We start from the raw sequence: 12,484 nt of genomic DNA, 5'->3' as shown, positions 1-12,484 counted from the left end.
ACCTGGTGTGGACTTCTGCTGAGTTCACTGTACTCAAATGACCTCCACATCCACCAAATCTCAATCCAGTTGAGCACCTTTGGGATGTGGAGGAACAGGAGATTCCCATTGTGGAAGTGCATTTAACAAATCTGCAGCAACTGTGTGATGCCATCATGTCTGAGGACATTCAAATTCAAAAACACTTTATCCCCAAGGAGCCAATTAAAAAGGATGTTTCCAGCATCTTGTTGACAGCAGTTCTGAAGACAAGAGGAGATCCAGCCTGGTATTAGTAAGGTGTACCTAATAAAGTGTGAATATAAATGTAGCCCATTTAATGCATATAACTAATATATTTTTCTTTAAAATAAATATACTGGACTGTAACTTAATGAACCTGACAGGAAAGCCTATATAAAAGATTTTAGTGGCTTTCCACCTCATTTCTCATTTCTTTATTTATCGTCCCTGCTGGGAAACTTTTGGTTTACAGACAGGCTCTCAAGAAATTATCCACATAAATAATAAAAGAAACAGTAAAAACCAAATGCAATCATACGACACAATCCTGCAGTAAAGAAAATCACTAAAATTTGCATTAAAGAAACCCAACTAAAGAGTGAAATGGTGTAATATGAGGCAACGATATCACATAAACAGATTTAGGAATGCTCCTGTCTGAAAAAGGGAGTTTTTGCACTGCAGCCTCTCTGCTCTGTCATGTCTGTCGTCATTAATACCTGTTTGGTTCTCTGATGGGCTCTTGTTGCTGCTCTCTGCACCTTTCCAGCTTTCCACATATGCACATGGATGTGAGGAGAGGTGCACTTGGAAGAGCGGGGAGGCTCTCCAGAACAGAGCCATATAAATGCATTACAGCCAAATAGACTGAAAAACATATAAATACCAGTTTTTATATATTTTTCTGGTTTTGACTCCAGTGGTCCTGACTGCACTCAATTATCTGATGTTTTAATAAAAGTATTTACAGCAGAGAAATGTCTGAGACTTTGACCTTCTTAACCTTATACAGTGATTCATTGGGGGCTGGGAAGTACACTGTGTGCTCATTTTCCTCCTATAATTTGAGATGATATTTGAATCATGAGCACGTTTCACTGCTGTCGTTGTTAATACCTTGATGAAGACAGCTGATTTTGCTTACTCAGCATACGGCTGCGTGTTTTTTTTGAATGCCGTTGGTCAGATGCCGCAGACGGGATGCGACAAGATGTCTGACGTCCGTCAAATGCAGAGCGATGGAAGTTGTCTCTGATTAGTGGAGCTGAGGCAGTTTCTGACAGCACTCATCCATCTCTGTGGTGTGACTGTGAGAACTCAGACATCATGTCAGCGCTTTGGAGAAAAACGCCCTCTCTGTCCAGCATGTGAAATCATAATCACGCTGTTCAGGAGGCATGGTGAGAATAATGCTGCGGTTATAAAGTATTTTACCTATAAAGGAAGCTAAATTACTTTCTGGAAATGTTTTATGGAAGCAATCAGGGATGATAGCTCAGAATTTGTAGAGTGAGTTTCCAGTAATTGCGCACGGTCCAGTCGGTCCTGCTCTCATTTATTCTCCTGTCTTTTTTCTCCCTTCTTCTCCTTTCTTCTTATTGTTGCCTTCATGTAATGCCACTGTGATGTCTTTATTTGTCTTCAGTTAAGACAAATTAAAGACAATTTGTCTTTAATTTGTCTTTTTGTTTTCATCCAGGGGAGCTTTGGCGTTTGGAGGATGACATGGAAGGTGACAATGAGACTAGCGGCTGCACCGAGGCCCGTCCACGCTCCCAGTCGCCGTTCTCCCATTTCCGGGCGCGGGCTGCTTACCTGCGCAAGAGCATGTCAGCCGATGAGCACCTAGACATGGGCTCCGACTTCGGCGCAGTGACTGCGGTCGAGGGCAAACAGAACCGTGGGAAGGGAAAGCTAAAGAGGAAGTTTGTAAGTTTGATTCCTTCACTTCCTGTTATTTGATTCGGTCCCACCCAGCCGTGTCCAGCTAAATCCTGTATCATCATGGCGTTGTTTCCTTCATCCCCTTTTTTCACACATCTCAAAGCCGGCTCATTTAAATAGGCACTTAGGATTAAAGGTTTTTCCGGCCACAGAACATATGGCCGTTCGGCAGAGCATGACTTAAGTTTTCTCACTTGCTGTGAGTGCAGCTTCATGCAGACATTCACAGCAGCTCTCAAATGAAGACAGCTCGTCCCACTCGCTCTTTCCTTATCTTTAATTAATTTATACAGCTGTGTGCTTGTGACTCTGTGGCTATTTTCAACTTTACCAAATAAATCCTGCTCGTCACCCTGAGGGAAGGCGACTGTTAACATGTGATGATAAAAACAACCCCCAAAAAACAAGCTATCGCTTTAAAGCTTTGTTGTCCTGATACATGAAAGATAATGAGCAAGAGAAACTATGGTGATCAAAGCTGATAAAGAGGAGAGTGCAAGGAAAAAATCTAGGGCTGACAGTCCTGAGAATACAGCATAAGGTGCAAAATGGTGCAAAATCCATCCATCCGTTCTCTTCTGCTTATCCGATTCAGGGTCACAGGCGGGCTGGGGCCTAACCCAGCTACTTTAAGGTGAGACGCGAGGTACGCCCTGGACAGGTCACCAGTCTGTCACAGGTCCAACACAGGGAGACAGACAACTATTCACACTCACATTCACACCTATAGGCAATTAAGAATTAGCCTAACCCCTTTAATTGCATGAGTTTTGGAAGAAGCCAAGCACTTGCAGAGAACATGCAAAATGTAAACAGAAAGGGGCAACAGTGCTAACTACAAATGGAAACAATACCGCAAAAAACACAATGAATTTAGCTGACATGCTACCTATTTTACTTTAGTCTTGCATATGTACTCAAGTTTATTCTGTTAAAGTTGATACAATAGGTAAAAATAAATAAAGTCTATTTTATATATATATATAGGGAGGACTGTAGGACTGTAGCTACTCCAGTTTTGGAGCTTTGGCAATTAAAATGACATCCATCAAGTGGTCAGCTTAGGAAACCCAAAGCTGCTGGCTAATTTCAAGCTTCCAAAATTACTGGTCCCTGGTCCCTTTCATTTTATCTAATTAGTAAAGTATAATTACCCCACTTGCTGCTTAAAATGATGTTTTGATTTGAGCTTAATTCCGTAAGCTGCATGTAACAGTGTTGGTTGCGTCAGATCTTTGGGGGGAAATGCTGCCAGACGAGTGCAGCGGGCTTGTTGAAGGCGCATGAAAGATTAAAGACCTGTATATTGTCCGTTAGCCTGTGGATCAGGTAATTGGAGACCTCATTACCAGCCGAAGCGTTGTAATTGATTCTCGGGTGTCACAGGCGCAACAGGAGACCAGGACAGGTTAGTGGATAGCTCGGTGGGAGAATTTAAGGTGTGTGTGGGGTGTTTTTTCTCTGGCATACTGCTGGATGTGGATCACAAGAATATACTTAACTGAACTTTAAATGGGATTAGCCATTTTTTATTTTCCTTTCATACACTTGAGCCAATCAACAGTTTGGTGTCAGATCAGTTCGTGGTCACAATAGTCGGGCTGAAAATAGAAGGGAAGAAGTTCATTTTATTAACTTCCATCACATTTAAACAGTTGGCCATCTTTACTAGAAATGGGAACAGCACTGGATCTGATGACCTGCCGCGGGTGTTTTGGGGTGAGAGTTCACGTTGTATTGTCTTCTAGTACACTGTAAGTGAGGAAATGTCAAATGTACTTTACTACTGCATCATACCTGCTTTAAATATGTTGTCTTCTCTCTGTATCACTCAGTCTTTTCTTTTTCGTTTGCGGATGCACAGATAAAACATTCAGAGCCGTGTTGTTGCTCAACACTTGTATGCTCTCCAGAGCGACGCGAAAATTGCCGTGACAAAAACAACTGCGCCTCAGCCTGCTGCCTCATGCAAACAACTGTTGTGCTGCAGTATTTAGTGTTGTGCTATGGAGGTTGACTGTGACACAGCAGAGAAACAATGCCTTAATATTAGCGCAAGTCGGCCCACACTGCAGAAGGCCTGCCTGCTGGCACGCATGTTAGAAGTAATCTACAGTATCTTTCGGAGATACTAATGGAGGCGGATTAGGTGTTTAAAGGAAAAATGTTTCAGTGTTTTTCTTACTTTTTTGGACTAAATATGGAATTGTAGTTATTGTAACAAAAAAGAAAAGACTAAAGCTTTTCAGGTAGGAGTAAGAGAACAGAAGGAGAGAAAGTAACCCGTGTTTGTAAGGCTGCCAAACTCTACATTATGGTCCGAGTTAATTACCTGTTGTAACGATATCAATGCCATCTCCCTTTAAACTGTCACACTCTGTGAGGGCCTATCTTCAGGGTCTTCAGGTCAACAGGCAGTGCTATCTGTTCAGCAACAACTGTTTGAAGCTGTTTTGTATTTTAGACTGAAACACCAGTAATCACGTGCTCTACCCAGAACAGAAGCAGCTCGTGGCTTTTACGACCCTTATTGACCTTTCTTTATATTGTTACAAGCTGTATACTTGTGAGTGAAAATGTGTCTCGCTCACCGGGATACCGAAAACACCTCGCACTTTTGTCAACTTTTACTTGTTGAGCTGCACAGTCAAGAAACTCTGCAGTTCTGCATGTATAAAATCCAGAGTTTCCCACAGTTGTATAACGCCCTCAGTTAGCTGTCACCTTTCTTACAGCATGCTATGTGGCAAAGTTGGAGGAGCAAAGCTGCACAGATGCAGCTCTCTCCACTTCTTTGCAGACGCTCTGCTGAGAGAGCCCAGGGGAGAGTGACCAGCTAAATCATGAGTAATCTGACTTTACAGTGATGAATGATTCAGTCTACCATAATTTGCAAATATGAGTATATGAGTATTATGTATTAAGAAACTTGTTGCAAAACACAAGATTTTTTCCCATTTCATTAACTGAATTTATGAAAAATACCACAGTAAGAGAGGTATAAAATAGTATGTTAGCACTCAGGTGTTTGCCAAAGAGCTATTAGCTGTTGCCCTGAAGCGTCATCAGAAATGTTCTCAGTGGAAGAGTGGCTCTCAAGAGGGAGAAAAGGCGGAGGTACGCAAAATTACACAAGAACTGGGATGAAACTCAGGTCTTATGGAGTGATGAGTCAAAATGTTTGTGGGAGGTCATGAAAGAGGTAAAACAGCCTTGACTTTCAAACCTGTTAGAAAAATTGAATTTTTTATTTTTATTTTTATTATTAATCCTTTATTTATCCAGGTAAAAAATCTCATTGAGATTAAAAATCTCATTTCCAAGAGAGACTTGGCATCATAGCAACAAAAGTCACATACCACATAGATATATAACATTTAAAACAAATACCTTATGTCAGTACATAAGGCTGTGTACATTAGGTAACAGCTGCACAGTTTTTGTGGTTTTGAGTAGAAAAACACCTTTTAAGCCTGTTTAAGCCATATGCAAACCACAGATGATGTAGTTGGACTGTTTGCTGTGTACAAGAGTAATATTACTGTAATATTACAAAGGGATTACAAATTGTATTTGCAGGAAGGATCATTTTCTCCACTGACAGCAGTGTGCCTTTCAACAGTTATTGTTTCTATCTGCTGTAATTTCATCTCTTGACATGCTGCCTATGCAGTGTAAATATGTATGCATGTATGTGCCTGTGTGTCCTTTATTTATTTAAATGTGTGGCTGAAGTGCAAATGCACTCAAAGCCTACTGACAGCAAGCTAAGAGGCTGACTAACCACATAATCAAAGTACAGATCGTATCATTTCTGTTGATTGAATGGCTGTAACTACATAATGGGATGTTCGTGCGTATTCGCTGCACTTTGGTCTGACACATCCTCTGGTGACTCACATAGATTCTCTATTAAAGCAATATATTAAAAATTACACACACAAAAAAAGCACAGGGAACGCAAATAATTGTTTTTCATCATTTCCATATTCACCGGAAACCCACAGGAAACACCACAAGAGAGATTTCAACCAAATCACGTACGTGGATGTGCTCCTCGCATGGTGGCAGGAGTCCTGATACTGTACTGGCAGGAATCTCAGTGGTATCTAGACTGTTGAATAAGGCGAATTATATTCAGCATGCTGCTTTGGTCAAAGGCTCTGGGTCGCCTGGATTGGTTTGAGAAACTTGATATCGCCGCCTGCGGCTAAGCTCTTTTATGTCATCAGGAAACGGGCACAGAGTGTGCTCGCACATAATAGCTCATAAAAACACACTTAACACACATGAGAAATACTCTGAAAAATCAGACATTTAAAGGCCACTGGCAAGGCTTAGATGAAGACCACAAGTGTTTCTGTGACGTCTGCTTCGCCACTTTATCTATTTGTAAGTCAGCCTGTTTACACCTCGAAAAAAAAGCATTGAGCTGAGGTGGTGAGTGCGGGGGGTCTACGAAGCAGCTGATTTACATTTATTCTACTCTTGGTGTATACCCTGACTGACCGTCTGCTCACAAAACACTTGTGGTGATTGGTGAATCCGAGAACACAGAATATATTGTGTTCATAATAAGAATGAGCCTTCCTAGTTGTGTTTGGAATTAGCGAGCGAGGACAGAAGCATCTTCACAGTTTGAAACTCTCCGTGCTCGGCAGCCGTTTAGTTTATTCCCCATCTGTCTGAGACAAATTTACGCTACAGACAAAAAAGATAAAACTCTGTTTGGATGGACTGTGTTCTTTTCACGTGGCTCATGGAGCTTTCCATTTGTTTTCATTGCTAAGCCACCATCTGATGTATCCTAAGATGGCTTGTGTACCTCAGTGATCTCAAAATAGATCACACTGGACGCTTTTGTTAGCCGTAAATCCAGCAAACGCATTTTTTTTCTCATTACTGATTCGACGTAGGTCTGTGGGATTCTTGTCCACTAGAGGGCAGGAATGAGCACCTATTGTTGGTAACAATTTCCTGAGAATCCCAGAATTGACTTTATTTTAGGGCTAGTTTGTTTTAATAACTACCTAGAGTGTTTACCCCTCAGCTGTAAAAAAGGCTGATGTTGTTGTCCACCTGCTGGGTTTGTGGGCAGGCAGGCGGCGGCCTAAAAACCCACGTTTTTGAACACAAGAACTTGAGAAGCAAGTGAGGTAGGATTTTCAAATTCATACCATACGTGCAGGTAGGGTTAGGGCAAGGTTTCTGAAAATCTAACTTAAGAAAGTTGTCACCTCAAATTCAAATTCATAGCACAGAAGCGTCTGCTAGGAGGCTGAGGGGCAACACTGTGTGTTTTTGTTTGTTTGTTTGTGGCTACTCAGAGCTCACAGCTTTTATTCTTCAAGCCTTTAATTGATTCTTTATTGTTTTTACTTTATTACATAAAGTGTTTTATCAGTCAGGCTTTCAGCGCTTAAAGTGGACCAGTTCTGCTCATTTCCAGCTTCTTATTTGTATTCTTTGGACTCTGTTAAAGCAGCTTTGCATTATTCATGGGTGTTTTTCTGACTGGGCATTGATGTAGCCCCACATTTCTGTGTGAAACAAGCCGTTTTAGGGCCTCTAGATTAAAGCCACCCTCCGTTTTGGGCAACTTTTTTCTGATTTGCTGCCCTGTGCAAACAGAAGGTTTGAACAGCAGGTGGGGCCAGAGTTGTGTACCTGCTGTTTAGTTTAGATTTAAGAGCTACTTTAAGAGAATCCATCGCTATATATGAGAAAAATCAGCAGCGTTATGATAGGCCAGAGTTAAACAAGAGGTAAAATGTGACCTTGAAGAAATCAGTGCATCACTGTTTTCTTCAAGGTCACATTGAAGAAAACAAATCATGCAGACGATTTGTCGAATCATTATGGTAATGATTCGACAAATTGTCTGCATGGGATTTTTTCATGTTCTGGTACCACATGAAGTTGCCAGGATAACATAGATACTCAGCTTTGTTAATTGTTAATTCCTAGAGCAGTGTGTAATCACCTTGTTAATAGCCACTGGCCTGTTGGCAAACAAGCTGGCATTCACCGGTGGCAGAGGCCAATGTTTATCCGTGTCCCGTCTGTTTTGCTGTCTTTATATCTGGGATCCAGATTCATAAATATGTAGGATGAGATTTCTTTGTTCTCTGGCACAAAAGGAGGAATAAATAACAGCAAAAACAAAATAAAAACCCCAGATTAGGCTTCAGACACTGACAAAATTGTTTTCTGAACATTGGTTTAGGCATGGGCCAGGCATTTCACAATGATAGATCACTGGTAATGGGTAAAACCCAGTACAAAAGTAGGTAAGGGTCTCAGCCTGGGAAGTCATGTTGTGAGCATGATTGCAATAATGTCATATTTTTGTATTCACTGTGCCAACATCACCTAAAGCCAGAGATGACGGAGTTAAAAAGGACAGCAGCAGCACTTTGAGAGCTTCATAATTTCCTCTGGCTGACTAACTTCAGTTGAAATAGGATAGAGGAGTGCAGCCTCAAGGCCCTTTATAATGTTAACACAGTGATTACTGGGGTAATTAGTCTGACGGTGTGGCCAACATGGAGGCAGAGGAAGAAGTGGTTATGGGAGCTAATTCTCATTTTTCTTTTTTTGCCCTGTTTTGCTCTAATATTCATAAACAATTATTATAAACTGCTGTGTGCAGAGGTCGGGCCCTCTGATAAACAGATAAAATCACACAGGTTCACTAAAGCAGCACCTGTGGAACTTAACTCAGTGCTGATCGTCATTGTTGTCCCGAGTAATGTTAATACTGTTTTAAACTGTCTTGATGTATAGTTTTAATTTGGACCCCAGGAACTTGTAACTTGGTAAATCACCCCCTGAAAAATGATTGCCAAATGGCTGAACATTTTTTTTTATGCCTGCCTCTATAGCAAACTGCAGCTCTATATGCACCAGTAATTATTGTTACATATACGTTAGATAATCCAGCTTCTGCGCATCTTTGCCGTGTTTGCTTGTTGGGAGGTTTTTCATCACATTTTGCAGGCTTAGTTCTGTTATCGTGGTTTAGGCCACGATTTCATACTCTGCTGTCTTTGATCAGAGATTCTGGTGCAGTGAGGATTTTTCTTCATGATTAGCCTGCTCTTGATCCCAAATTGCCAATATGAAAACTCAACCAGCTGTATAACGATGAGGGCACGAAAAGATGAAGTGCTGGGTGAAAACACCTTCACTTTTCTTTCACTTTGAGAAGCTGCCTGTAAGATCTATCATGAGATGCCCTTTCATCTTATTCTCCGGTCTTTGGTGCTCTCTTCAAGTTTATCTTGTATCAACTAGCTGTAAAGCACACGAGAGCTTGTCTTGTCTCTTTAAAGCTTATTTAAAGGATCTCCAGTCCTTTGCCGTTTTCTCTCATTCTGACTGACTCTCTATCTACTCAGCTCAAGGTTACTACATCTTACTACAAAAATATATTTTACTCAAATCATTAAGTGCACACTGGAGTACCAGGGGTGTCGTACCGTCAAATATAAAGCCACCCATCATGTCTTTATATTTTGCTTCCAAGAAACCAGTCAGTCTGTTTCAGCGATCTTGATCAATAGTCCTCCAGACTTTCTGAAGCTTTTACCTGACAATGAAATTATTTTTGAAAACTTTTTGAAGCAACTCAACGTCTGACCTCATTCAAACATAAAAAACCCACCTAACTCAAGGATCAGTGCCGTGTCTGCACATGACAGACAACTTATCAAAGAAACAATTTAAAATGATATCTTTAGGAACTTTGTTGCTGGGAAACCCTAGGAAAAATGCCAAAGATATTACAGCTTAACAGGCATAAAACAGTCATTTTTACACCAACAAAGGGATTGCCATAGAGTGATCCGAAAACACTGTGTGTGTCCCCCACGTATGCCAAATTACATATCCTCAGTATGTACAGAGGTTGTGAGGAGAGAGGTATAACAGTGAGCATCTATAGCTGTGTGTAAGGAGGCTCTGTCATGGTTTGGGGTCTGTGATTTTGGGAATCCTCTCAAAATCGATGGAATTATGAACACAGAAAAGTGTCATTAGATTTGATTCACCATGGAATACGGTCTGGAAAGCATCTGATTGGCACTGGTGTCATTTTTCAGCACGACTATGATCCCAAACACACAATGTAGCACTGTCAGTCATGGATTGGCCTCCCCAGAGCCTGGACGCACACCTTACTGAAGCAGTGTGGGGTCATCTTGACAGAGAACAAAACAAAAGCCAGTCGACATTCAAACAAGAGCTTTGAATGTCCTTCAAGAAGCCTGGAGACCTATTCCTGAAGACTACTTAAAGAAATGACAAAAAATGTTACATAAGAGATTTTAGGCTCTGTAATAATAAAGGTGGTCATACCAAATATTGATGTTTAAGCGTGTTTGAATTATTTTTGCCTTATATACTGCGTGCATACAGTGTAAATTTGCACGTTTTAATAAATCAGTGCACCTATTTCCCATTTTCCTTGCAGAATATACAGAAACGAGGTGTAGCTCAACAGTTTTTGCACACTGCTCTATTTAATACTAGTCTCATTGATAACATTCCCCACTGTTTGTGTCTCTGTGCTTCTGCCTTCTGTGTTCATTCTTCTGGAGACCACAAGGTGGCATCACGATCCCACAGAATAGAGTTCCTGCCTGACAGGCTGTCTCTCTTTCATCTCGCTGCTGTGTTCACTGCCTGTGTGACTGAACTGTTACCTGGGTGGTGCTTGAGGTTTCTCTCTGGTGACTCATTCATCCTGAGATGACTAACACACAGACACCACAGTGGACTGCCATCGGAGCCAAGCTTTGGCTGCGGACAGTCTACTAGCATTCATTATCTATGGAGACTTTTATTGGAATGCACAGCAGCAGGCAGAAAGGGGGAAGGAGAAGCCAAGCTCTTGGCCACTTTGTGTCAATGAAACAGTGCTGTTTTTGTGTGCTCAGCATTCCCGCGCTGAGCGCCGATTTGACAATCAGGGGCGCTTACCGGTGTCTCACCGAGCCGAGCCCCACAAAGCGACTGTCTGGCTCATGAGCTTGTGCTTGCATGGCGAGCCTCTCTCACCCTCCGTCTTTCCTGTCACTCTCCCCCGCAATGCAGATGTGGGACGGGTTAAAGCAGTAAAACGATTAATGACTGCAAACAAACAACGGCAGCCGCAGCAAAATGGGTTTTGTGGAGTGTCTCTTAATGTAAACTGATTTCAACACATCATTTTTAATTACCTGCATTAGTGGCTGGAGTCTGGAACATTCGTAGTCTGCTTGGTTACACTTGGCTTTTTATTTTGGTACACTTTCATACGCTATTACTCAGATGCCCGTGCACACTCACGTCTACACATATAATTCATCCCCATTTTCAGGCATACCCTCCTCTTTACAGCATCAACTGTTGCTCTTTCCATCCACTTTCATGCGCTTGAGCATGGCCAAAGATCAGAACCACAGTATGGCTGTTTTACCTAGAAACATAAGCAAAAAACATCCTGTTATTTGAATATGCTGGACTTCTTTTTGGTGAAATACCTGTGTAAAGAACCTCTCTCATCCCCATCTCCATCTCTCTTTGGTTCTTTTTGCACTCAGACCCGGGATTTCGGTTCCTTATTGACATCGGAGCTCTTGCAGCGGATTACTGTGGAGTCTGTAGTTCACTAATGATGATGTATGATAATCTCCTTTGTTCCCCCCCCCATTTTTTCCCCTTCCTTTCTCCCATGCGCCTATTTAAACCCTCTAAGCTATCAAACATCCTAACCACTGGCTGTATTTTAGGCATTGTGCTTACCAGATTTGAAATCTCTTGTTCTGTTTTCCCCGGCCTTCACCGCTGCAGAAACAGACACTGAAGTTTGTGTCTTTCCTTAATCCCCAACCTCCCGCAGCCCTACAGCAGGATGGTGGCGTGATGTTGCCCAGCCTTTACCTCTGCATCAGGTTAACCTGTGGCCTGACTCTCCAGTTGCCAGTAGGTATCAATGACCTGGATGCAGGGAATGGGGTGTGGTCTTGATCACCTCCCGACTTACTACCACTTGATTATGTTCTCCTTAAACATTTTACACTGAGAGATTTTCCCCTTAAAATCCCCCTTAGCCTACCATGCACAGCATTAAATACTGTATGCTCTGTATATTTTTATTCTAACACTTCCATGCTTACGTTGTGTAAAATATTATAACCATGTACACTGCGCTCTGGGAAGTTTTTTGGATTTCCCCCTCACTCAGCTTGACATTTAAACATTTTCTGACTCCCCGAACGTGTAGCCGTGCTTACTGGATGGTAAAACATAATTCAAGAGATTATGCCCGCTCCCACCCAAGTTGTTTATTATTACTGCAGGATACGAGTAGTTCTGCAGTCGTGCCCTCTCGTTCAATACCTTTTCCATTCAGAGCGAGAAGAGAAATTGCATCAGTTTTTTTTTTTTTTTTTTTTTTGGGGGGGGGGGCGTGTGTTCTCACAGGGCTATATGGAACAGCCTCTCAGCAGCTGTTCATCTGTTATGGTGATGGGGCTCTTGGCAAACCCTTTTC

At 41.8% G+C, this 12,484-nt stretch overlaps 1 protein-coding gene across 4 annotated transcripts in view; it reads left to right on the top strand.

Annotated features, from left to right (window-relative positions):
• ankfn1b (ankyrin repeat and fibronectin type III domain containing 1b) overlaps window positions 1-12,484 on the top strand; it is a 150,472-nt gene that overhangs the window by 38,230 nt on the left and 99,758 nt on the right. For 3 of the 4 annotated variants that reach the window (XM_005748465.1, XM_005748466.1, XM_005748464.1), the window contains one exon: window positions 1,703-1,932. In XM_005748465.1, the coding sequence (XP_005748522.1) occupies window positions 1,703-1,932 (230 nt within the window). Of the gene's footprint in view, window positions 1-1,359; window positions 1,404-1,702; window positions 1,933-12,484 lie in introns of those variants that run through there. The other variant, XM_013914767.1, reaches the window with a different exon arrangement.

Source organism: Pundamilia nyererei, unplaced genomic scaffold (genome assembly GCF_000239375.1).
Source record: "Pundamilia nyererei isolate P.nyererei 1_Seehausen unplaced genomic scaffold, PunNye1.0 scaffold00223, whole genome shotgun sequence".
Classification (NCBI taxonomy): Eukaryota; Metazoa; Chordata; class Actinopteri; order Cichliformes; family Cichlidae; genus Pundamilia; species Pundamilia nyererei.
This window is presented reverse-complemented; position numbering and strand designations above follow the sequence as displayed.